This window comes from Carassius gibelio, chromosome B3 (genome assembly GCF_023724105.1).
Source record: "Carassius gibelio isolate Cgi1373 ecotype wild population from Czech Republic chromosome B3, carGib1.2-hapl.c, whole genome shotgun sequence".
In the NCBI taxonomy this organism is placed as follows: Eukaryota; Metazoa; Chordata; class Actinopteri; order Cypriniformes; family Cyprinidae; genus Carassius; species Carassius gibelio.
In genome coordinates, this window is record NC_068398.1 from 49,084,726 (window position 1) to 49,111,936 (window position 27,211).

The 27,211-nt window shown below is 40.6% G+C and overlaps 1 protein-coding gene across 3 annotated transcripts in view; it reads left to right on the forward strand.

The window, feature by feature from the left end:
* Positions 1 to 27,211, forward strand: part of LOC127952380 (integrin alpha-L-like) — a 158,900-nt gene that overhangs the window by 119,922 nt on the left and 11,767 nt on the right. For 2 of the 3 annotated variants that reach the window (XM_052550782.1, XM_052550784.1), the window contains exons 11-18: positions 12,547 to 12,676; positions 12,757 to 12,899; positions 14,339 to 14,485; positions 14,670 to 14,864; positions 15,042 to 15,172; positions 15,405 to 15,553; positions 15,624 to 15,790; positions 15,865 to 15,987. In XM_052550782.1, coding sequence (XP_052406742.1) covers positions 12,547 to 12,676; positions 12,757 to 12,899; positions 14,339 to 14,485; positions 14,670 to 14,864; positions 15,042 to 15,172; positions 15,405 to 15,553; positions 15,624 to 15,790; positions 15,865 to 15,987 — 1,185 coding nt within the window. The remainder of the gene's footprint in view (positions 1 to 12,546; positions 12,677 to 12,756; positions 12,900 to 14,338; positions 14,486 to 14,669; positions 14,865 to 15,041; positions 15,173 to 15,404; positions 15,554 to 15,623; positions 15,791 to 15,864; positions 15,988 to 27,211) is intronic. The other variant, XM_052550783.1, reaches the window with a different exon arrangement.

Genomic DNA, 27,211 nt, shown 5'->3' on the forward strand with positions numbered 1-27,211 from the left:
GCCGGTCATGAGTACGAGTATGGCAGTTAATTACACAACAAGGTTTTACCATTTATCTTATTTTTTAGCTGTAGAGAGCAAACAAAACAGTCTATTATCAATCCAATACAATACATACAGCAGCATCCGTGTCCCAAAGTCCCAGAATGCATTGCATTGCTGACGTCATGTTCCCAGACTCTATATAGAGGGGGCGGAGTTATCAGCTTATTGACAGCTTGAGGATTGAATAAGATTTACACAAGCTCGTTTTAAGAACTTTCATTTGCTAAATATTTGTAAAACAGACAGACAGACATAAAGGGTGACCAATAGCATTGATAAAAAATAAGAAAAAACACCACCAAAAAAAGGGCACTTCAGAGTGTAAGGGCAAAAAGGGCATGTGCTCTGCATAGGTTGAGCCCTACCTGTGCACGTGCCTGATGCTCTTTAACTGCTATAAATTGTTTCATAATAAGAAAGGGTTAGGGAACGCCACAAAATTTAAAGGTCCCATGAACTGATTTTTTTTTACATTTAATATGAGTATCCCTAGCCTGTCTATGATCCCCCAGTGGCTATAAATTTTGATAGATGTAAACCAAGCACAGGCAGACTTTTACGATACTGATTCGACAGCACCGCCTCAAACAGTGAGTAACAGTGTTCATTAATGCCTGATCTGTGATCAGTGATTTCTGATGTGTAGCTAATTATTCAAGTTCACACACAGACTTCCTTTCTAAATCGTTTAATACTGTTTATGCATCAGCGAATCAAGCCAGTGAATAAACAATCAACTTCATGTTGTTTCTCTTAGTAGCATGAAACAAATCTGTTATTTAAATGGTGATTTAACTACAGAGAGCGATTTAAAGAAGCTCCCTTTATATTGTTCAGAGCTTTCAAACACATCGCGAGTATATCTGCACACTTGCCCAAACTGCCGTTATAATCAATGATGCTGTTATGCTGCACAGCGAAGCTCTTACTGTATTCATGTCGATATTGTGTTTGCTGTTAGTTGTGGTGAAAGCATTTTGTGAGAGAAAACATGTTGCAATGACAAGATCACTGCATTCACTCGATAAACAGACTCTGTCTATTCAATGCTCATCACTGCAGCCTTTCATGTGATGGGAAAAGATAAAAAAATAATGCTTTAATCAACACTTCCACAATTCGTTAATCTCGACAGTTGTAATAGTAAAAAAAAAAACTACCAAAAGTATTTGAGAGGGGTTCACAATCTCACAGCAGACACGCCCCTTCAAACAGAGCATTCAAGTCAGAGGGCTAAAATCATGATATAAAAACGCCTTTTATTTCTAAATTTTAAATTTAAAAATCATACTAACAATATGCAGTAGGTGGCCATCCAAAATGCCGGTTCGTCTGTAAAGTGCATTTGCAGCTTTTGACCGCTGAGTGGTGCTTTAACCACAAGTTATTAAACAAGCGCATCAAAGCACATTTTCGCAAATAGAAGTCAGTTTTGCCTTATCTATGTGTTACATTTGACGGCTTCAGTCATGGAAAATGAAAGAAAAACACTATATTTAATATATTTAATATTCACAAATGAAAGTTTGGTACTTATGAAGTTATGTGCATTTATTAGAACAAATTCAAGCAGGATAAATGTCAAGCATGTTCCTGAGCCTGAGATTATATTTTCTCTAAGCTACATAGTATTAAACCATATTTTAGATTTGACACATTTAAAAGGTATGCAGTATTATTTATATTATATTAATTATGTGTTATATTATTCAAAAGAAATTGTGGTTTACTTTGCATTGGATCATTAAAAGTGGTATTTTAGTGAGCTAGGCTGCATGGATTAATATGCAAAATGTAAATATTTTCATATATTAGGCCTATCGCTGGCGCCGATACAGGATGGCTGCCTCTGTGACGTGCTCTGCAGTTGTTTTTGTGTTTTTTGTTAGTTTATCCTGTCTTTGCCTAGCATCAGTTGCCTAGCATCCATCTGGCAAATCTCTGCTCTCTACCTAACAAAACGGACGAACTGCTTCTGCTTTCCCGGAGAAATAAGGATTTTTCACACTCTGCTGCTCTGTGTTTCATGGAAACTTGGCTGAATGACGCCATACCGGACAGCGCGCTCCATCTGCCGGACTTTCAGCTGTTCAGAGCGGACCGGGACGCAGAATCAATGGGAAAATTGCGCGGCAGTGGGACATGCTTTTACATCAATGAACAGTGGTGTACAGATGTAACTGTGTTAAAGAAGATGTGCTGCTCAAATCTCGAAACACTCTTCATTAACTGCAAGCCGTTCTATTCGCCGCGGGAGTTTCACTCATTCAATCTGGTGAGTGTTTACATTCCTGAACAAGCGCACGTATGCCTGGCTTTACAGAAACTCGCTGATCAGATCACAGAGAGAGAACAACCACACCCGGACTCCATTTTAATCATTCTTGAGGACTTTAATAAAGCCAATTTCTCCCGTGAACTGCCAAAATACAGACAGCACATCACATGTCCCACAAGAGACCGTAATATATTGGATCACTGTTACACCACAATAAAGGATGCATATCACTCTGTTCCACGAGCAGCTTTGGGACATTCTGGTCACCTTCTGGTTCATCTTATACCGTCCTACAGGCAGAAACTAAAATCAGCTAAACCTGTATCAAGGACTGTAAAAAGATGGACTAATGAAACAGAGCAGGATTTACAATCTTGTTTTGACCTCACTGATTGGAGTGTTTTTGAAGCTGCTGCCACCGATCTGGGCGAGCTCACAGAGAACGTAACATCATATATCAGTTTCTGTGAGGATGTTTGCATTCCTACCAGGACTAAATTACAACAGTGACAAACTGTGGTTCACTGTAAAACTCAGACAGCTCCGTCAGGCCAAAGAAGATGCTTACGTGAAGGGGGACAATGTCCTGTATAAACAGGCTAAATACACAGTGGAAAAGGAGACCAAAGTGGAAAAGAGGAATTATTCTGGAAAAATAAGGACTCAGTTCACTTCGAACAACTCCGCATCAGTGTGGAAAAGTCTAAAGAAGTTCACCAATTACAAGACACCACCCCCCAGCACTTTGGAGAATCAACGACTGGCAGACGATCTGAACGAGTTTTACTGCAGGTTTGAAATAACACCCATCACCTGCCCTGAACGTCTCCCCACACAACCGCTCTCACCATTCACAACTACTGCATACCACCCTAAAATACCTCTCCAAACAACTGGCCTCACCATTTACACCTCCTGCATCCCCACTCTCCCCCACACCTGCAATACAGATAAGCGAGGATACGGTGCACCAGGCCCACATTGTGTTACACCAACCTGTCTGAAATCACACAGATCTTCAACAGATCGCTGGAGATGTGCGAAGTCCCTTCATGCTTCAAACGCTCCACCATCGTCCCCATCCCAATAAAATCCAAAATTACAGGACTAAATGACTACAGGCCTGTGGCTCTAACGTCTTTGGTCATGAAGTCAAACACTGGTGCTGGCCCACCCGAAGGACATCACTGGACCATTGCTGGATCCTCTTCAGTTTGCCTACAGAGCAAACACGTCTGTGGAAGATGCAGTAAACATCGGACTGCATTATGTTCTGCAACCTCTAGATAGACCGGGGACTTATGTGAGGATTCTTGTTTGTGGACTTCAGCTTCAGCATCCCAAACCTCCTCTTGCCCAAACTAACTCAGCTCTCCGTGCCCACCTCCGTCTGTCAGTGGATCAACAGCTTCCTGACAGACAGGCAGCAGCTAGTGAGGCTGGGAAAATACACATCCAGCACCCGTACAATCAGCACCGGAGCTCCCCAGGGCTGCGTTCTCTCCCCACTGCTCTTCTCCCTGTACACTAACGATTGCACATCTAAGGACCCTTCTGTCAAGCTCCTGAAGTTTGCAGATGACACTGCACTCATCGGCCTCATCCAGGACGGTGACGAGTCTGCTTACAGACAGGAGGTAAAAGAGCTGGCTGTCTGGTGCACTCTCAACAACCTGGAGCTTAAAACGCTCAAAACAGTGGAGATGATAGTGGACTTCAGGAAAACCCCCCTGGACTCCCCCCACTCACCATCCTGAACAGCACTGTGACTGCAGTGGAGTCATTCAGGTTCCTGGGAACATCTCATTGACTCCATTGTGAAAAAGGCCCAGCAAAGGTTGTACTTCCTTCGCCAGCTGAGGAAGTTTAACCTGCCACAGGAGCTGCTGAAACAGTTCTGCTCCACCGTCATTGAATCCATCTTCTGCACTTCAGTACCTGTCTCGTTCAGGTCAGCTTCTAAATCCGACCTCAGAAGACTACAGAGAGTAGTCCAGACTGCTGAGCGAATCATCGGTTCAACCCTCCCATCTATTCAAGAACTGTACTTATCCAGAGTGAGCAAAAGGGAGAAAAATCACTCTGGACCCATCACATCCAGCACACTCCCTCTTTGAACTGTTGCCATCTGGTCGATGCTACAGAGCTCTGAACATAGAGCGTACACTTAATTTTTTTGCACATAATATATCTGTACATACATAACTGCTCATTGTAATATACCTGCCATACATTGTCAATTTGCATATTTTAATTCCTTACCTACCTATTTGTATTTTTTTGTATTTTTTATTCCTTATTTTGTTTTTTGTTCTGTCGCTGTCATTATGTTGCACTGCGGAGCTTCTATCACGAAAACAAATTCCTTGTATGTGTAAACATACCTGGCAATAAAACTAATTCTGATTCTGATGTTTTAATTTATATCTTAAAATTCCTTTAATAAAACAACACGCATTTTTGTTATTAGTTACCAGAGATGCACGGGTCAATGTATAAATAACCCGCACCCGACCAACTAACTAACCCGCCCGCAACTCGGACCGCAAAAAAAGAAAAATACATTTAGCATATTAATCCATGTAGCCTAGCTCACTAAAATAGGCTACCACTTTTAATGCTCCGATGCAAAGTAAACCACAATTTATTTTGAATAATATAACACACAATTCATATAATATAAATAATATTGCATACCTTTTACCTATGTATTTTAAAATTGTGTCTAATACTATATAAATTACAAATGTTTAATTGGAATCTTTATTTCAAACGACTCGACCGACCACAACCCGAATATCATTAAAAATATTTTTGGATGTCTCGCACCCTTCTTTCAATGTTAGGAGCTCTTGATCCAGCAAAGAAAGTCAAATGGAGCCAACATATCAGTCAATTGGTCCACTCTTATAATTGTTCTAAAAATTATGCAACTGGCTACTCACCATACTATCTCCTATTTGGATGGGAGCCACGTCTACCTGTGGATCTTTGCTTTGGCACGTCACCTGATGGAGACAAGGAAGTAACTTACTTGAAGTATATGGAAAGAATGTAACGTGAACTACAAAAAGCATACCAATTGGCAGAGGAGTCCTCCTTGAAAAATCATCAATGGAACAAAAAGTGAAAATTCAACTGCTTGGTAAAGGAGATCATGTTTTCATAAGAAATCTGGAAAACAAATTAGAGGACAGGTGGAATCCTGTGCCTTAAATTGTGACCGAAAAGTTAAAGAACTAACCAGTATACAAACCGAGACCGCAAACAGGAACAGGACGTTTCAAACAGTCTAACAGTTGGATCATAGAGAGATGGCGTCAGGTGGAGGCTGTGGTTCGGCAGGTCCTGCGAGCTCACCTTCTTTAATACGTTCTGAAGAGTCGCCATTTAACAACAGTGGATCTGATGCTGAATTACAGTTGCCTTATCTGAGAAAAAGTGGGCGGTTAAATATAAATCAGTATGTAGTTATCGCCTTGTATGTGCTTGCGGCGGTGTTACTGTTAACCTGGAGTGACTGGCAAGCTCTTTGCTGCTGGTCGGATTTCAACACGATGAGCCACGTACCACCTTTCAACACATGGAGCAAACATGCCATTTATGCGTCTGTTTTAAAACACTGACGCGCAGTTGTGCCTTTAGCGGTCAGCTCCTGTTTTTATAAGCGCCGCCGAGGATCAGCAGTTTTAATCTGGCTGTGTATTTCACTTTACGGATCTGGTGGCAGGGAAGAACTAATAAGCGCAAATGGCGTTTCACCCATGTGTGGATCTGCATGCACGATCGCAGTGAGTTACTCTTATGAGCACAGAGAAACAAACGGACAAAATTGCTTGCCATCAACACTGCACAGTGGAGTATCGATCTGGAACTGCACAGGATTTTCCTGCGATAAAGTTAGATGTGCCTTCCCCGGATGGTACCGAGACATTTTTGGGTGCTTTGGCACAGACACCACGCACAGATAAATTTTGTCCGGATACCAAACAACAGAGATACAGACTATTTCAGACTGCTAACCATGCCAAAGTACTCTAGGATCCAAAGGTTAAACCTAAAGGTGTATTTGGGGGACACCTAAATATAAGAAGTGCTGTATCAAAATCTGAACAACTTGAACAGTTGCTAACACATTCCAACCTTGACTTTTTGTGTCTTTCTGAGATTTGGCTAAAAGCGTCCACTTCAAATAGTGCGGTTTATATTCCAGGGTACAACATCTACAGGCGTGACCGTGGTCATGGCAAAGGGGGCGGAGTAATGATCTATGTCAAGGATAGTTTTAAATGTGTACACATGGAATCAGTGGGAGATGTTTTGGAATGTGTGGGGATAAAAATAAGGCTGTCTCCGGAAATGTCATTTGCTGTTCTTGTTTTGTATAGGCCTCCGACATCAAATAATGTATTTTTTAATCACCTAATTGACATTGTTAAAAAAATGTGATGTGAAAGAAATACTTCTCATGGTTGATTTTCATATAAATTGGATTTATAAAAATGGTAGAAAAAAGCTAAAGGACATTTCTCAAAAATACAATTTTACTCAAATGATTGAAAAAGCAACTCGTATTACGAAGACATCTCAAACACTTTTTGATCTAGTCTTTACTAACAATGCTGACATATCGGTATAGTTTATAATTTAATAACAGGTCTTTCTGATCATAATTTAACATTAGTTGCAAGGAAACTGTCAAAAGCATGCTACCGAAATTTAAATAAGGGTGATATTAATGAATCTGTACTCTATATCCCCAGGAAAGATATTGAGAGGTTTGATAATGAAATAAGAAAGGTAAACTGGTTTGAAATGGTAAAGACAGTAATGCAGCTTCTAGTGAATTGATAAAGATGTTTCAACAGCTTGTTTTTAAATATTCTAAAGGAAAAAAGATAAAGCCTAAAGGCAAAATCCCTCTACCTTGGTTAAATAATAATATATGGAAATATATGAGAACTCGAGACTCCACATTAAAAAAGTCCCATAAAACGGGACTCACTACTGATCGCCTGTTCTTAAATGGACTTTGAAATAAAGTCATTCAACAGCTAAGACAAGCAAAAGCAATTTTTTTTTCTGAACATAATTAAACAAGCAAAGGGCAATTCTAAACAACTTTGGCAAACTATAGACAAATTAACTGGAAAGATGCAAATTAAGAGCTGAAAATAGATGACAAAAATCACAGTGATGGTCTAACAGTTTCAAACTATTTTAATAACTATTTTATTGATTCGGTGAGTGAAATTATCCAACACGCCTCTGGATTGCCTCATCCTTGTTTATCACCTCAGCCCTCCACTTATGATCATGAGGTTCTGTGTTTTAAACACAATGATTATTCTAAAACAGATAAAATAATACAATCCTTATCTAACTAAAAAGCTAAAGATTTATGGGGACTTGACAGCCCTCTCATTAAAAAACACAGGGAGATTTTAACACCAGCTATTACATATATTGTGAATAAATCTATTGATTAGAGTATCTTCCCCAGTGTCTTTAAAACAGCAGTTATAACCCCAATTTATAAATCTGGAAGCAAAAATGAAATGATTAACTACAGGCCTATTAGCATATTGCCTATTGTATCAAAAATTCTTGAGAATGCCATCATAGAACAGCTAACCGATCACGAGACTGTAATAATTTGTTGCACCCCATGCAGTTCGGTTTTAGACGTAACCATTCCACAGACGCAGCCTGCTGCTATTTGATAGAAAACATAAAGGCCGACTTGGACAAGGGGGGCACGGTGGGTGCTGTGTTTCTGGACTTGCGAAAGTCTTGGATTCAGTTCCAAACCCCCTTCCCTGCCGGAATGAGGGTCTTCTACCGGATGGAGTATGCATGTACAATTCGGCTATAGAAGCGGTGCGAGACATGGCTGAGAGGGGATTACCTTTTGCCATAGTCAAGCAGCCGGAGACGCTGATGGAGAAAATCCAGAAGATGACGTGGTCTACAAGCGATCGAAGAGGAAGAAGCAGTTACAGAAGAGAGAACGTAGGAGACGAGCAGATCAGTCAGTAGTAGAGAAACTCCAACAATTCAGACATGAATCCGCGGGAGAAGGTTAATCCTTCGACATGAACGCAAAATGCCAGAAGATCATGAGTTCATTGTATGGACTGATTTTTGTCTTCCTATTCAATACACTTTGGATAAGTGTCTGTTCCACCGGTTTCTATTTGTTAATAATTTTAATTTTTCGTAAAGAGAACCAAGATCCGTCTGTTAATGTCTGTTAAATTAAGAAGATATAGTAAAAGAATAACAGGAATTGAGTGCAATTTTGAGATGGAGACCAATAAACAGAAACTGAGAAGTAAGAAAAGTAAAGATTCAAATAGCCCTTATAAAAGAGACACATTTAAGCGAAACTGAGCATTTAAAACCTAAACAAGGGGGGTTTAATTATCTATTTTCAGCTTCTTATAAATCTGGACCTAGACGGGGGGGTTGCGATTCTTAGATCAAGTATCTTACGATCATTTGTCAGAAAAGAAAGATAAAGAAAGTAGATATTTCCTCATTAAAGGGAGGATAAATGGGTTTTTTAGTAACTATACTTAACATCTACACCCCTCCGGGTAGTAAATGGTCATTTTTCCAGCAAATATTTAATATGGTATCTACAGAATCTGAGGGCATACTTATAAGTGCAGGAGATATGAATATTCATTTGTCAAAATTGGACTATTCAGGGAAAAATCATGTTAAGAGAAAGTGGTATCATTGATATCTGGAGAAATTTTTATACAACTGGAAAAGATTATACACATTTTTCAGCTTCACATTAAACATGTGCTCTCCAAATTAAACATTGGGCTCTCCAAAAGGAGATTCCCCCATCCTGGAGGGAAGCTACAATAAAAATAATTCCTAAAGATGCAAAAGATAAATTAGAGTGTAAAAACCATCGTACAATTTCTGTTTTAAACATAGATTATAAAATATACACATCGATTTTGGGTAAAAGACTGGAGACTGTATTGCCTAACCTTATTCAATTATACCAAACAGGGTTTATTTGTCAGAGACAGACACAAGATACCATTAGATGAACATTGCACAACTTATGGCATATATAGCATCACAAGATAAATTCTGTGGGATTAGATGCTGAAAAAGCGTTGGATACAGTTAGATGTCTGTACCTTTTTTTAAGGTATTAGAAAAGTTTGGCTTTCATAGCACTATTGCTATGATTAGATGCTGAAAAAGCATTTGATACATTTAGATGGCTGTACCTTTATAGGGTATTAGAAAAGTTTGGCTTTCATAGCACTATTATTAAAGCATTCCAGGGACTATACAATAAATCTACAGCAAGAATCAAAGTTAATGGAAACCTTTCACAAGCCTTTATCTTAGAAAGACCTTGTAGGCAGAGATGTCAATGTTCCCCTCTTTTGTTTGCTTTATTTTTAGAACCTTTAAGCCAATATATAAAACAAAATACAAATATTAAGGGACTAGACATAAATGGTGATGAACAGAAATTATCATTTTTCACAGATGAAATATTAGTTTATTTAGGTCAACCAAACGAATCATTAGAAGTCTTGATGGAAACATTAACTATGTTTGGAGATTTATCAAGCTATAAATTAAATGTCAAAAAAAAAAACAGATCTTAACTTTAATTGCCAAATATCTAGTTTAGGGGTTTATCTAGTTTAGGGGTTCAAATACCCAAAGATATCAGAAGACTATTTGATGTGAATTACAAACCACTGTATTCTACAATCATATCAGATTTGGCTAGATGGATGAGTATACTTCAACAATTTTTGTATCTTTTCCATACTCTTCCAATAGAGATAAGCAAACAAAACTTTATTGAATGGGATAGATTGATATCACGATTTATATGGCAAGGAAAAAAAATAAGAATAAAATTTAGGACACTACAATTACAGAAAGAAAAAGGAGGTCTTGCCTTGCCGTGCTTAGAGGAATAGTATCGTGCAGCTCAAGTACGACCTTTATTATGTCTATGCAATCCAGATTTTAAAGCCAGGTGGAAAGAAATAGAAAATGCTAACCTGAAAAGACCTCCAATCCAAGCTACAGTATAATGGCAGATGGACACTTGAATAAAATGAATATACATGAATTTAAACCGTGGACAACTAACTTATTAAATAATTGGCAAGATACAAAAAAATATATATATATAATTTGATAGATTTGATATCAATCTTGAGATGGCCTGCCTATGTTTCAACATTTGCTCCAAATACTGTAGACGATAGCTTTAAAGCTTGGACTAAACGAGGCCTCACAGCATACTGTACGTTTTTACATAAAGGGCAAGTATTGTATTTTGAGGCACTCGAACACAAACAACTGTTGTGTCATAAGGATTTCCATAAGTACTTACAAATAAGACACAAACTTAATAATATTATAAGGGAACATAATGACAAGGAAAATAATAAAAATATTTATTGCAATACATAAAACGGGGGGCATGACAAAAATAGTTACAAAATTTTATAAAAGTCTACAAAACCAAAAATGAGAAAATACCCAATATATTAAAAATAAATGGGCAATGGAAGGAAATCTGAATATCCTAGAGAAAGATTGGGAAAGTATTCTTAAATCACAGAGAATTTGGTTGGAAAAATATCACTAGATTTTTCCTCACCCCTGAGCAGCAGAGATACCAAAGCAAAAATGCAACCTGCTGGAGATTGTGCTGCTCAAATCAAGCCAACCATAGCCATATATTCTGGGAATGCCCTAAAGTTCAGAAATATTGGCAGGAAATCCATAAGAGCTTAGAGAGTATTTTCATTTAGTTTCTTAACTCTATACTTTGGTCTTAGAAGTCTTAAATCAGAAGACAAATCTGATGAATACTTAATGAGAATTATGTTGGTAGCTGGCAAAAAGGTTATAACCAGAAAATGGTTGCAACCTGAAACACAGTGGAGAGATTAACAATGATTCTTCGGCTACAGTCTGAGAAATTTGTCAAGATATGGGGAAAATTGATAGAGATTCCCTTACGAAAATTAACCATACCATACCGTTAACCAGACCAGACCTAGTATAGAGATTAAGATATTTTAAGGGAAGAAGGCAAAAATATTATTGAATAAAAAGAGAAACAAAAGATATGAGGAATAAAAAGGCAATGGTAGGAAAAAAAAATACCCACATTGGGAATGAGAGTACTTCTGGAGTAAAGTATATTGTCCTCAAGGAGTTTTTTTTATTATTATTTATTAGGTTTTTTCTTTCTTTTTTTTTTTTTAGGAAAAATAATTTGATCAAATTCTTTGCAAAACTGATCAGATCAGGTACCCAAACTACTGGCAGGGTAATAAATATAGAACTATATAGTTGATTTAATCACAAACGGCTGTAATAATGTGTTGGCTGAAATTGGCTTGTTACTAACTGAATTGGTACAACAAATTATGTCTCTTATGTTCCTTTTATGTGTATTTTATTACTGTCTCCTACAATAAAAAAAATGCTAAGGAATAGATCTTCAATGAACTGCAAAATCTGAATGTAGTTTATTATTAGTCAATGCTTTGAAAGCGGAGCTGGTTGAGAGACACTCGTGGCTTGTGCTGAACGTGATGTGAATTGTTGACTGCCACGAGCATAAAACCAATAGAATGAATTAAATCTTTGGAAACCTGTCACAGTCTTGCCATTGCCTCAAGCCTGGGACACACTGCAGGAGTTTTGATCGTTTCAGATGAAAGATTGGAATCGTGAAACAATTATGGCGATCTCTGTAATCCTGGCTCATAATCGATGGTCCTGTGTCTTACAGTGAGAGAGGTTCAGAGACGGCCGTTGTCAGGGTCTTAATGGTCAGCAATTTTAATGTAGATAATATGCTTGTTTTTAAGGACTTTTTTTGTTTATGATACAATCTAATAACTAACACTTGGTCTCTGATGTTAAATCTGATACTGCTGTAAAAATGATTTGAGAGATGATGTGGTTTATTTTCTGCTAAAAATCAAGCCAAAGAGCTGTCACTAACCTCAAACAAGTGCTGCGTGAAAACCGCTGAATCAAGATAAATCTGTGCACACTGGCTCCTGGAAATGTATTAAAACAGCCAATCAGATCAGAACTGCTGTTTTCAGAAGTCTGTTTAATGTAGGCTGTGTAAAATGCAAATGGTTGGTGTTCTTTGGCTGCTGAGACTGAAGCTGAGACTGCAGTGTTTGTTTCAGGACTCTGTGATCATGGGTTCAGTCGGACTGAATGACTGGCGTGGAGCTCTGTATGAAGTGACGGGATCAGGATCTGAATTCAGACAGACAGAGATCCACGGTCCAGCTTTAAATAAAGACTCGTACATGGGTATGTTGGAGTTTTTGTTTGTCCTTTTGTGATGTGAAGAGTGTGTGTGTGTGTGTTTTAATGATGCTGATGGTGTTCAGGTTTCTCTACTGTGCTGGGGATGAGACACGGCGTCTCTCTTCTGTTCTCTGGAGCACCGCGGGCTGAACACAGGGGTCTTGTGACCCTCTTCACCAAGAATGAAAGCACATGGACAGTGACGAGCAACATCAATGGAGAACAAGTCAGTGAAAAACCCTCAGACACAATATTATCTCTCTCCACCGGTGAGATCAGGGACTCCCATAACTACAGTCCATTGAGAAGATCAGCAGACCCTTCAAACACACACACACGCATGAGATTTGGTGTTTCACCAAATTAACCAAAAAAGTTATTTGCATTCTGTAAATATAAACAAATTTTGATTTTGATGGCTGCAACAAACTCCCAAAAAGCTTGGACAGAGGCATGTTTAACACTGAGCCACATCAACATTCCTTATAATTACAATGTTTAAGTTTTGGGGAATTGAGAATACTAATTGTTAAAGTTTTGCAAGCAAAATGTTTGATCTTGCTTGATAAAAGACTTCAGAAGCTCAGCAGTCTGTGATCGTCATGGTCTGATTCTCCTTTTCATTACTGGTCATACACTTTCAGTAGGAGACAGATCTGTGCTGCATTCTTATACATTTATTATGTTTCTATGAAACAATACTGTTGTAGCATATGCAGAATGAGACATGGCATTGTCTCAATCTAATAACCGTGGACTTCCCATGAAAGACTTCATCTTGATGGCACTATATATCTCTATAAAATTAATGTCAATGGTACCTTCACACATATTGCAGTCACCCATGCCGTTTGCTATTGCGTCTGTCACTGGTGGAAGTCTGGATGGTGTCTTTGGTCTTCGGGGCTGAGAACTTGATGTCAGTCTTTCCTGGTGGACTCATCTGAGCACAGCACACACTTTTTGACTATCAAAGATGAGCTCTGGCCAAGAGAAGCCTGCGGCATCACTGCATACAGCTGATGTATTGCTTTCTCCTTGAGTAACAGAGACTCAAGTCATTTCTTGATGCAGCAGCAGACTGTGTTAAGTGACAGCGGTTTTCTCAAGTGCTCCATGTGGCTATATTTCACAGGACAGCATGACGGTTTCTTATGCAATGCCATCTGAGGGGTCAAAGGTCAAGCACATTCACCTGAGGTTTCCTGTCTTGCTCCACACAGACTGAGATTTAACTGGATTCCCCAAATCTTTTCACAATATTAATAACAACATTATATTGGTGAAATATCTAAATGCTTTGCTATTTTTCATTAAGAAATGTGAAATGTTGATATTCTATACCCTTTTAACATTTATTTAGCCTCATTTTAGTTTGTCAGTGAAAACATTGAAAATCTTTTCATTTTTTGCAAATTAAAAAAGTTAAAGAGAATTAACAAATCTAAAATTCTTGATTTCACTGCATTTTGCAAAATGTCCTAACTTTTTCTTATTCTGGGTTGTAAGTTTTTAAAAACCTCTTCAGTTTCTAGCCAGTATAATGTGACGTTGTGTTTGTGAAGCAGAAGAACATGGAGTTTTCATTTCTTCTATAAAAATCAAGCTATAAAAGCATGTGCTAGAATGCAGTTTCTGTTCATTTTGATTGATTTCTGGCATCAGATTGGCTCATATTTCGGAGCGTCTCTGAGTCTGTTGGATGTGGACTCGGATGGAGACTCAGATTTCCTGCTGGTTGGAGCTCCATTATTTTACCAGTCTCAGCCAAAGGCTGAAGGGAGGCTGTACGTCTACACTTTATCAGACCAGGTACACACAGATTCATGACTATTATTATGATCTTAATGAACAAGCTTCTGCCTGTAACTGGAAGGCTGCTAGTCGTCACCAGTGTGTTACTCCATTGGGATTGCTGTTGTCATAGGTTCCTATGACATGAAAGTTGTGGAAATTGTTCTGTGCTGATGAAGAAATATGCTGTTCACTTTTTCAGAAGTATTTTCAGAAGACACTGAATGTGAGCCAGTCAAGCACAGGTAGATTTGCTACATCTGTGGCTTCACTAAAGGACCTGAATGGAGACAGTCTGTCAGATGTGGCAGTCGGGGCGCCGCTGGAGAATGAAGGCGTTGTCTACATCTACCTGGGTGATGGGACGCATGGCATAAACCCTGAACACACTCCTCAGGTGAGAGTTTGCTGTGCTTCCATCAATCCCAAATGCTGTGTTTGTGATCACGCTTAACTCAGAAACCCAGACGAGCCAGACGTTCACAGATAAACAAATCTGCATAACGATGAGCCACTTTGACACAGTAGATCTTTTTGTGTGTGTGTGTGTGTGTGTGTATGTGTGTGTGTGCAGCGGATCCCAGCACGGTCAGTTCTCCCGGGTCTGCAGCAATTTGGAGTGTCTCTTTCCGGTCAGATGGACATGAATGATGATAATCTGACAGATATCGTGATCGGAGCACAAGGAGGGATCGTTCTGCTCAAGTATGTCATTTCACAACACATTTAGAAATAATGTAAAGATTCTCTAACCATCTCAACACGGGATCATCTGTGGGTAAGACATCAGTGAGCAGTTTATAAAGTAATCTTTACTTTGTAGAATAATAGAGAATAAATATAAATCTATATATAAAAAAATAAATCTATTAGGTGTTAGCCTTGTCAATCTGACTGTCTAGTAGTATGAGTTTTTTACTTTTTTATTTCTTCTCAGGGCTCTGCCTGTGATGTCTGTATCTGCGAAGCTCAGTTTCAATCCAAAGGAAATTAGTCTGAACAACTTTGAATGTCCGGGTGACAACACATTTAATGCATTTAATCTCACGTCATGTTTCACGGTGACCGAGAGAACGAGCAGCAAAGGTAACATCAATGAAGTTTCAGAGAGTCTTTGTCACATGAAGAATATGTCTTACCCCCTCATGTCTCTCAGGATCTCTGGAGAAGAATCTGAATGTTTCTCTGAATCTGAATGTGGATGTGGTACGAGGAATGAGTCGAGGATTCTTCAATTCAATGAATTCGTCGTCCAGTTCTATGCAGCAGTTTGTTCTGCTGGATTCTGGGATTTCCTGTTCCAATTTCTCCATCTTCATGCTGGTACGTGTGGTCTATCACAACTTCAGCCAGTCACAGCAGCCTCGGTCTGACATTGAATGTTGTGTTTCTTTCAGCACTGTGTTGCAGACACAGTATCTCCTCTGAAGATACAAATTAATTTCTCACAAACTGAGAAGTTGTCTGGAAACCCGGTGGCTGTTCTTGACATCAACAGCAGGACGGAGGAGCATGTCGAGGTGACATCTCAATTTAACACATCTTCACACATCTCAGTTTAAACTTTATAGGCTTGATTGACATAGTGATGGGAGAAATACAAGTGCATCTCAATAAATTTGAATGTTTTGGAAGAGTTCATTTATTTCAGTAATTCAATTAAAATTGTAAAACTTGTGTATTAAATCAATTCAAATCAGGTTCTTTTTTAAATTGTGATGATTTTGGCTAACATTTAACAAAAACCTCACCAATTCACTATCTCAACAAATTAGAATATTGTGACATGCCAATCAACTAATCAACTCAACTCAACTTCACAAGGAATGTACTGAGGCTGGGGTCAAAGCATCAAGAGCCACCACACACAGACGTGTCAATGAATTTGCTGAACCACCGACAATGTCAAAGGTGTCTTATCTGGGTTAAGGAGAAGAACTGGACTGTTGTCCAGTGGTCCAATTTGCTCTTTTCAGATGAAAGAAAGTTTTGTATTTCATTTGGAAACCAAGGTCCTAGAGTCTAGAGGAAGGGTGGAGAATTTCATAGCCAATGTTGCTTGAATTCCAGTGTAAAGTTTCCACAGTCTGTGTTGATTTGGGGTGCAATGTCATCTGCTGGTGTTGGTCCATTGTGGGTTTTTTTCTTCTTTTACTTTTTAAGAGTCACTGCACCCATTTTCCAATACATTTCGGAGCAATTCATGCTTCCTTCTGCTGACCTGCTTTTTGAAGATGCTGACTTCATTTTTTAGCAGGATTTGGCACCTGCCCAAACTGCCAAAAGTTGGTTAAATGACCATGCTGTTGGTGTGCTTGACTGGCCAGCAAACTCAGTAGACCTGAACCCCAGAGAGAACCTGTGGGGTATTGTCAAGAGGATGAGAAACAAGAGTCCAGAGTGAGAAATCAGACCAAACATACATAAAGACACCCTTTACAAGCCAATTACAATTTTTTTATGAAAGTAAGCTAATAAATATAATATACAAATACCATTAAACATTTAGTGTCTGTATGTGTTATTTTATTTAAGTCATGACTGAGGTTGTGACAGATATATTTACTTCCATATTTAAATGGATTATCAAAAAAGTAAAAAAGTGTAGGTCAGGCAATTGCTTGAGTGCACGGGTTGTTGTTTCTCTGGTGGCATTTCTGAAAGTGATTTGCAGTCAACTAAGGAATGGGTGTGTTTTAAGTGACTACACGATTTATTACATGTACATTATTAAATGTTATGTGTTTTTGGCAGAAGCTTTTATCCAAAGCCACTTACAAATCAGGAGAACAATAGAAGCAGTCATATCAACAAGGCTACTGGCAAAGTGCAAACTGATGGATAGAGGTGTGACGTGAGTTTTTTTTTTTGGCTCATTGAAGACCACTCTTGCTGCTGCATTCTGGATCAGTTGTAGAGGCTTGATAATACATGCAGGATGTCCTGCAGGGAGAGCATTACAATAGTCAAGTCAGGAGAGAACAAGCTTGGACAAGGAGTTGTGCGGTTTCTCTGATAAGATAGGGTCTAATCACCCTAATTTTGTATAAGGCAAATCTTCAGGACCGGGCTGCAGCAATATGATCTGTGATAGCTTAGCTATAATGGGCAGTGTGTGAAAGGAAGTCTAAAGCTTATAAAGCATGTCTTTTGATTGTGCTGTGTGTGTGACAGGTCTCAGGTGCATGGTGTGATTGTTATCAGGTGACTAGATTGGTGCAGTGGAGCATGGGAAATGTAGTACAGGGTGTACTGTGTAATATGAGAGTCTGTGTTGTGGATAATGACCTCTCGTGGTGAATTAACGGAAGTTAAAATACCATCATGACTGAATCATATGCACCAGTTGTGCAGATGCAATGATCTAACCATGAGGTCGTATGCCATGCATCACTGATATACGTGTAACTTTTAATGTAGTTTCATAACTAAGGTTCGGGAGAAGCACGTCAGATACTTAGCCTAATTAGCACAGGTGGAACCACTCAAGATAATCAACCTTAGGGTATAAATACAGCTGAATTAGCCTACCTGTCTCCATTGATGGTTTATCAGCATGCTGGTTTGCTTCGTCTATCACCTTACCACAGACCCAATTTTTGTACCAACGAAGAGAGCTACACCGGGGATTTATAAGACCTGCTGCTTTTGCTGGACCCGCGATCTTTCCTACCCAGCCAAACACGGCCGTTGAGCAGCATTAAGCGTCATCGTGACCGCTGCTCTCCTCGCCAAGCCACACGTCATGACCAATAGACCCTGCAAGCTCCGAGCTCGCCTCGCTCGACACAATGATCATACTGCCCGAGAACGAGCTCTCCTCGAGCTGGAATCCAACCAGCCTGGGCCGCACCCAAGTTCTTACCGCAGCAAGCCTCTCTCATTTTCCGCAGCGGCTCAGCCTTTCACCCCGGCGTTCCGGCCGAGTGGCAGTTTGAGGCCGCTTCCTCTAGCGGCGCAGACCGCGCGACGTTAACCAATACATTTTCAGGCGAAGACGCTAAAAGCAGGTTCTTCTTCTTCATTGGATTTTTACGGCAATTGGCATCCAAAGTGTTGCATCTAAAAGCAGGTTCGCGGCTAAAGTTTGTTAAATGACATCCTGACGCAGTTCCATCTTCTACTAGTGTTTTGTGGTGGTTTTAGGCAAACCAGCATAAAGATGCACTATCGCCACCTGCTGATCTGGAGTGTGGAGTGCACATAGATTTGGACTTCAGATACAAACGTAGTTCCATCGGATGATGATGCCACTTTTAACCCTCTCAAGGCAGGCGTTGCAGATTTGCAACAGTAAAGTAACTAAAAACCTTATTACTCCTAAAGACACTAAAAACTTTACTAAAGGTTACTACAGTTACTAAGTTACTAAAACTTAATTTGAGCCTTAGAGGGTTAACCATGAAGCAAAGGCATTATTTCCAGAGTCATCCACATTGAAATGTCCAAGACATTACATTTGCCTTACCGCGCACGTTTAAACCTCACTGAAATGATACAGACATAAGTTCCATGATAAAAAAAAAAAATGCCTGAAAGCACCATAAGTCGCTGGATAAAACCGTCGGCTAAATGCTTAATTTAATTTAAAAATTGTATTTCCATGCAAGTTTTCTGGCAGGACCAAATTATTTAGGGACCTATTTCTCCATTCACAGGCATGATCACTCAAAATTCATCTAAAACGCATCTTCCCTCGTGTTTTGACGCAGGATAGCAGAATCAGAATCAGAATCAGAAAGGGCTTTATTGCCAAGTATGCTTGCGCATACAAGGAATTTGTTGTAGTGACATAAGCTTCCAGTACACAGAGACAACAACACACAGACAAAAAAAAAAAAAGTAGGCAAATAAATAAGTGTATAAACAATTGTGCTATAAATTATAATGGAATAGGATTGAATAAGATGCAGGGATGTACTAGGATGGAGGGGTAACAAATAAATATAAGGATATTGCACTTTTTTTTTTTTTTTTTTGCATAAGCATAAGTGGGGAACATTTAAACTGTTCATGAGGTAGATTGCCTGGGGGAAGAAACTGTTCTTGTGCCTTGCTGTTCTGGTGTTTGCGGCTCTGAGGCCGGCCAGATGGCAAAAGTTCAAAGATGGGGTGACTTGGATGTGAGGGATCCAGAGTGATTTTATGAGCCCTTTTCCTCACTCTGGATTTACAGTTCTTGAAGGGTGGGCAGGGGAGCACCAATAATCCTTTCAGCAGTCTGAACAGTTCTCTGTAATCTTCTGATGTCTGATTTTGTTGTTGAACCAAACCAGACAGTTATTGAAGTACAGAGGACAGACTCAAAGACGGCCGAGTAGAACTGTTTCAGCAGCTCCTGTGGCAGGTTAAACTTCCTCAGCTGGCGAAGGAAATACAACCTTTGCTGGGCCTTTTTCACAATGGAGTCAATGTGATTGTCCCACTTCAGGTCCTGAGAGATGGTGGTTCCCAGGAATCTGAATGACTCCACTGCAGTCACAGTGCTGTTCATGATGGTGAGTGGGGAAAGTGCAGTGGAGTTTCTCCTAAAGTCCACGATCATCTCCACTGTTTTGAGCGTGTTCAGCTCCAGGTTGTTAAGACTGCACCAGACAGCCAGCTGCTCAACCTCTTTTTTGTAAGCAGACTCATCACCGTCCTGTCATCTGCAAACTTCAGGAGCTTGACAGAGGGGTCTTTAGAGGTGCAGTCGTTGGTGTACAGGGAGAAGAGCAGAGGGGAGAGAACACATCCCTGAGGGGCACCAGTGTTGGTGGAGCAGCTGTTTGATGTGAATTTCCCCAGTCTCACTAACTGTTGCCTGTCTGTCAGAAAGCTGGTGATCCACTGACAGATAGAGCTAGGAACAGAGAGCTGGGTCAGTTTGGTCTGGAGGGCTGTTGGGATGATGGTGTTCAAAGCCGAACTAAAGTCCACAAACAGGATCCTCACATAAGTCCCTGTTTTGTCCAGATGTTGCAGGATGAAGTGCAATCCCATGTTGATTGCATCATCCATGGACCTGTTTGCTCGGTAAGCAAACTGCAGGGGGTCCAGTAAGGGTCCAGTGATGTCCTTCAGATAACCCAGAACCAGTTTTTCAAACGACTTCATGACGACAGACGTTAAAGCCACAGGCCTGTAGTCGTTAAGTCCTGTTATCTTGGGTTTCTTTGGAATGGGGATTATGGTGGAGCGTTTGAAGCAGGAAGGCACTTCACACAACTCCAGGGATCTGTTGAAGATCTGTGAAAAGATGGGGACCAGCTGGTCAGCACAGATTTTCAGACAGGCTGGTGTAACGCCATCTGGGCCTGGTGCTTTTCTTCTTTTGTTCTTCTTAAAGACCTGGCGCACATCGTCTTCACAGATTTGAAGAGCAGGAGGTGTGGAGAGGGGGATTGAAGGAGGTGTTAATGGTTGTGTAGGGAGATGGTCAGAATGGGTATTGGGGGTTTCAAATCTGCAATAAAACTCATTCAGGTCGTTAGCAAGTCGTTGATTAGCCTCAGTGCAAGGGGATGGTGTCTTGTAGTTTGTGATGGCTCTTAGACCTCTCCACACTGAAGTTGAGTCGTTGGAAGTAAACTGGTCTTCCAACTTTTTAGCGTAGGTCTTTTTAGCCGCTCTGATCTCTTTGTTCAGTGTGTTCCTGGCCTGATTGTACAATACCCTGTCCCCATTTCTGTAGGCATCCTCTTTGGCCTGACGAAGATGTCTGAGTTTTACTGTAAACTATGGCTTATCATTGTTGAATGTTAAATAAGTCCTGGTAGGAATGCATACATCCTCACAGAAACTAATATAAGATGTTACGGTCTCTGTGAGTTCGTCCAGATCGGTGGTAGCAGCTTCAAAAACACTCCAATCAGTGAGGTCAAAACAAGATTGTAAATCCTGCTCTGTTTCGCTGGTCCATCTCTTCACAGTCTTTACTACAGGTTTAGCAGATTTAAGTTTTTGCTTGTAGGACGGTATAAGATGAATCAGACAGTGATCAGAATGTCCCAAAACTGCTCGTGGAACAGAGTGATATGCATCCTTTATTGTTGTGTAACAGTGATCCAGTATATTACTGTCTCTGGTGGGACATGTAACATGCTGTCTGTATTTTGGCAGTTAACAGGAGAGATTGGCTTTATTAAAGTCCCCGAGAATGATTAAAACAGAGTCCGGGTGTTGTTGTTCTGTCTCTGTGATCTGGTCTGCGAGTTTCTGTAAAGCAAGGCTCACATGCGCTTGAGGATGGATGTAAACACTGACCAGAATGAACGAGTGAAACTCCCGCGGCGAATAGAACGGATTGCAGTTGACAAACTGCATTTCTAGATCAGGACAGCACATCTTCTTTAACACAGTTACATCTCTACACCAGCGTTCATTGATGTAAAAGCATGTCCCGCCGCGCGACTTCCCTGTTGATTCTGATTCGCGATCCGCTCTAAACAGCTGAAAGCCTGACAGATGGAGCGCGCTGTCTGGTATGGCGTCATTCAGCCAGGTTTCCGTGAAACACAGAGCAGCAGAGTGTGAGAAATCCTTATTTGTCCGAGAGAGCAGAAGGAGTTCGTCTGTTTTGTTGGGTAGAGAGCGGAGATTTGCTAGATGGATGCTAGGCAACGGCTTTCGAAATCCGCGCTTCCTGAGTCTGACGAGCGCTCCCGTTCGCTTCCCCCGTCTGCGCGTCCTGAAGCGTTTGATCAGCGCCGCCGCTCCTCCGATAACAACGTTCAGTAAAACGTCTGAATAATTTAAATCCAGTAAAAGATCTTGTGGTGTGTTCTGCCGAATGTTCAGCAGTTCATCCCTGGTGAAACTGATCGTGTTTGTTAAAAAAAACAGGAAAAACGAACAAAAACAGCACAAACACTGGAGAGCCAAGCACTGAAGCAGCCATGCGCGGCGCCAACGAGTACAAAAGTGGGAGTAAAATTACTGTCGCCTTTTCAGGACCGTAATACGAAAAACAGGAAAGTAAATATCTTTAGATGCCACTTGGAAGTGAATAGCACATAACTGCTATTAACCCATTTGCTTGCAAGCATCGCCAACGGCCCCAGTTTATTATCGTTTCACTTCCACAGCACGCTAAACATCACTCTCTTACTTGATCTGGATAAACCGTACATCAATTGAAAGTCTAAAGACTCTGGCTTCGATATTTGACCAATATTTCGATAAAACATCTTTTCAGTGACAGTTATTTAGGAAATTATGTCAGAAAAACGATTCCTATTCCTGAACGGTAAACGACGAAGTGTCAGCTCATGGACAAACGTTGATAATGTATCTAGTCAGAAAGAATCATGATCAGAAACATTTTTATTTTATTTTATTATTATGTAATTTCTGTCTCCATGCCAAAAATGGGGGGGTGACTGGTACGTTACTGCTATAATCATGTCTTTCGGTAAAGTGTCTTACAAGACTAAACATGCTTCATCGTTTCCAAAAGCCTCTGTTTCCACAGTCCATACTACAATGTGAAAACAGCCTTCCAAACGTATCCGCCCTGGAGACTGCCTAAGAGCCCGGAGGCCAAATGAGAGCAAAGATGCTTTTCCAACAGTAACATAATAATATGGACAAGGCTTGAGGAATTGTCAAATCAGGCAACCTATTGCTAAGCTGGTAACACAGTAAGCTACCCATTAATTTTTAGCTTGCCCCATCAAATGTTACTAACCCTTTTTACTCTTCCTGCAGCCAGCATCTACAACAGCCGAAGCAAGTAGCCTTTCCTGTACCTCCTCACTGCCGCAGCAGTGTCTGCTCCCGCAGGAGCCTTTCCCGTATCTCCCCACTGCCGCAGCAGTATCTGCTCCCGCAGGAGCCTTTTCCGTATCTCCCCACTGCCACAGCAGCTGTACCTCCTCACTGCCGCAGCAGTGTCCGCTCCTGCAGGAGCCTTTCTCTTATCTCCCCACTGCAGCAGCAGTGTCTGCTCCCACAGGAGCCTTTCCCGTACCTCCTCACTGCCGCAGCAGTGTCTGCTCCCGCAGGAGCCTTTTCCGTACCTCCCCACTACCGCAGCAGTGTCTGCTCCCGCAGGAGCCTTTTCAGTACCTCCTCGCTGCCGCAGCAGTGTCTGCTCCCGCAGGAGCCTTTCCCGTATCTCCCCACTACCGCAGCAGTGTCTGCTCCCGAAAGAGCCTTTTCCGTATCTCCCCACTTCCGCAGCAGTGTCTGCTCCTGCAGGAGCCTTTCCTGTACCTCCTCACTGCCGCAGCAGTGTCCGCTCCCGCAGGAGCCTTTCCCGTATCTCCCCACTTCCACAGCAGTGTATGCTCCCACAGGAGACTTTCCTGTTTCTCCCCACTGCCACAGCAGCACCTGGTCCCGCAGGAGTATATATAAAAAAAAAAGAAAAAAGAAATTGGTCTCACAGCAAGAACTTTCCCAGTAGAGCTCTTATGTTTTCTCTTTTGTCCAGTGAGCATTGGGTCTCACAGCGGACGCAGTGTGAGAAAATCTCCCAGTCAAGCTCTCATTTTCCGCTTTCCTGTTTTCTCTTTCTGTGCAGCGAGCAGTTGGTGTCACAGTGGATGCAGAGAAAACTTTCCCGATAGAGCACTTATGTTTTCTCTTCCGTCTAGCAAGCATTGGGTCTCACAGCGGATGTAGTGTGAGAAAATCTTCTGGTCAAGCTCTCATTTTCTCCCTTTCCTGTTTTCTCTTTCTGTCCAGCGAGCATTTGGTCTCACAGCGGACACAGCGAGAACTTTCCCGGTAGAGCACTTACATTTTCTCTTTCGTCCAGCGAGCATTGGGTCTCACAGCGGAAGCAGTGTGAGAAAATCTCCCGGTCAAGCTCTCATTTTCTCTCTTTCCTGTTTCCTCTTTCTTTCCAGCAAGCATTTGGTCTCACAGCGGACGCAGTGAGAACTTTCCCGGTAGAGCACTTACCTTTTCTCTTCCGTCCAGCGATCATTGGGTCTCACAGCGGATGCAGTGTGAGAAAATCTCCCAGTCAAGCTCTCATTTTCCTCTTTCCTGTTTTCTCTTTCTCTCCAGCGAGCATTTGGTCTCACAGCGGACGCAGTGAGAACTTTCCCGGTAGAGCACTTACCTTTTCTCTTCCGTCCAGCGAGCATTGGGTCTCACAGCGGACGCAGTATGAGAAAATCTCCCTGTCAAGCTCTCATTTTCCTTTTTCCCGTTTTCTCATTCTAGTTCTAGTTCTTTTATTTATAAAGCACATTTAAAACAATCACATGACTGACCAAAGTGCTGTACAACATACTGATCATAGATAAAATAAAATATGCTACATTACACAACAGTTAATATGCAAATGCTTCAGAAAACAAGTGAGTTTTCGGAAGCGATTTACAAACCGATAAAGATGGAGCAGCTCTAAGGGATGCTGGCAAGCTGTTTCACAATCTAGGGCCCATCACCCATCTCCTCTACGTTTCAGCCTTGTAGAGGGAACCAATAGTAGGTTTTGATTACTAGACCTCAAATCTCTGGAAGGGTTGTAAGGGTGCAGCAATTCGGATAGGTAATGTGGAGCGAGATTATGCAAACATTTATAAACAAATAAGAGTATTTTAAAATGTATCCTAGAGTTAACAGGAAGCCAATGAAGTGCTCGCAGAAGGGGGGTGGCAGAATCATATTTTTTTAGAAATTTGGCTGCTGCGTTTTGGACCAATTGTAAACAAGCTACTTGGGACTTTGAGATGACATAATACAAAGAGTTGCAGTAGTCCAATCGAGAAGTGATAAACGCATGAACAGCTATCTCAAGAGTTTTTTTCCGGCAGACAACAACTGGCAACAACTGAGGAGACATGTTTCTCAAGAGTGAGCCGACTGTCTAAAAATACACCAAGGTTCTTAACACACTTTGACTCAAAAACTACCAGGTTGTCCAAGATTGAGTTGTTAAATTTAAAATTGTCAGATGGACCAAAAACAATGACCTCAGTCTTTTAAGAGTCATTTAAGGTTAAAAAGTTACTGGCTAACCAATGCTTTACCTCATCAAGACATGTAAGCAGTGAATTTATGGCTGAAGGATCGTTTCTTTTAATGGGCAGATAGATCTGTGTGTCATCAGCATAAAAATGGAATGACACACCATGCCTTCTCAGAATCGAACCTAAGGGAAGCATGTAGAGGGAAAAAAGCAGAGGTGCTAAAATGGATCCCTGGGGAAGTCCAAAATTAAGAGGTGCGGCAGAAGAGGCAAAATTGCCAATTTTGACTGAAAAATATAGATCCGTTAAATAGGATTTAAACCAATTCAAGACTGAGCCTTTTAGCCCCACACAATATTCTAATCTAGACAGGAGCAACTGATGATCAATAGTGTCAAATGCAGCAGTCAAGTCTAAAAGGATTAAAATCACGGGGTCACCTGTATCAGTAGCAACTAAGATGTCGTTTAACACTTTCAGCAGAGCTGACTCGGTGCAGTGGAAAGGCTTAAAGCCGGACTGAAAGAATTCTGAGATTTGGTTAGTACTTAGAAAAGATTGTAGTTGACACAACACAATCTTTTCCAGTGCCTTAGAAATAAAAGGGACCACAGAGATTGGACGGTAGTTATTTAAAACAGACATGTCTAAGGAAGGCTTCTGTAGCAAAGGAGTAACGGAGGCCAATTTCATGCATGCGGGAACCGAACCAGTTGATAAGCATTTGTTAAACAGGGAAAGTAAGGCAGGGCCAACTGATCCCATCAACAATTTAAAATACCGGGGGTGAATTACGTCATGAGGACAGAACGAAACTTTGAGGGAGTTAATAATTTCAGAGAGAAATTGTAAAGAGATGGGATCAAAGGACTCCCATATAGACGATGACTGGAGAATCTCATCATAAACAGGAACAATGAAGGTGGTTACTACCTGGGATCTTAATTTAATAATCTTTTCAGAAAAGAAACTCAAGAATCTTTCACATAATTCATTTGAGGAATTTGGTATACCATTGACAGATGGATTTAAGAGAGCATTTATGACCGAAAACAAAACTTTTGGTTGATTATTATTGTTTAGAATCAGATTAGAGAAATATGCTGCTTTTGCAGTCTTGAGAGCAGACTGGTAGGACTGAAGAGCAGACTTAAATACCTTGTCTGAAGATTGAAATCTATCCTTTTTCCATTTTCGCTCTGTTTTCCTGCACGTCTGTCTTAGAGAACGAATTTCGGGAGTTAGCCACCTTTCAGATTTAGTTTTTGGTTTAAAAACTTTAAGAGGAGCAGTTTCATTTAGAATGTCCATCTATACCTTATTTAGCAGGTCGAAATGTTGGTCGACATTCAGATCAGCAAGTGAAATGTCCAAGGACAATTTTGAGCTCAGTTCATTAAAAAGCAAGTTAAAATCTAGGTGAAACCGAGAGGAATAAGACCGAGACAACTTGACAACATCACACAGAGCAGGTAGATTTGGCAGTGACAAAGAGAATAAAATAGGCTTGTGGTCAGAGATCACTGCATCAGAAAGCTCAAGTTCAGAAACAGAAAGCCTATAAGTGAGCACTAGGTCCAAAGTGTGCCCTTGTATATGAGTGGGCTCATTTATCCACTGAGTGAGGTTAAAAGATTCAATAAGACTTAAAAGCTCCTTAGAAAGGTAACTGGATGGGCAACAGACATGAATATTAAAATCACCAACTAATATAAAACGGTCATAATTAGTAGTAATATACCCCATTAACTCTGTAAGTTCCATAATAAAATCTTTAACCAAATGTGGAGGGCGAAAACAGAGTAGGACCGTTCCACTCAAAACTTAATAGCTGAGT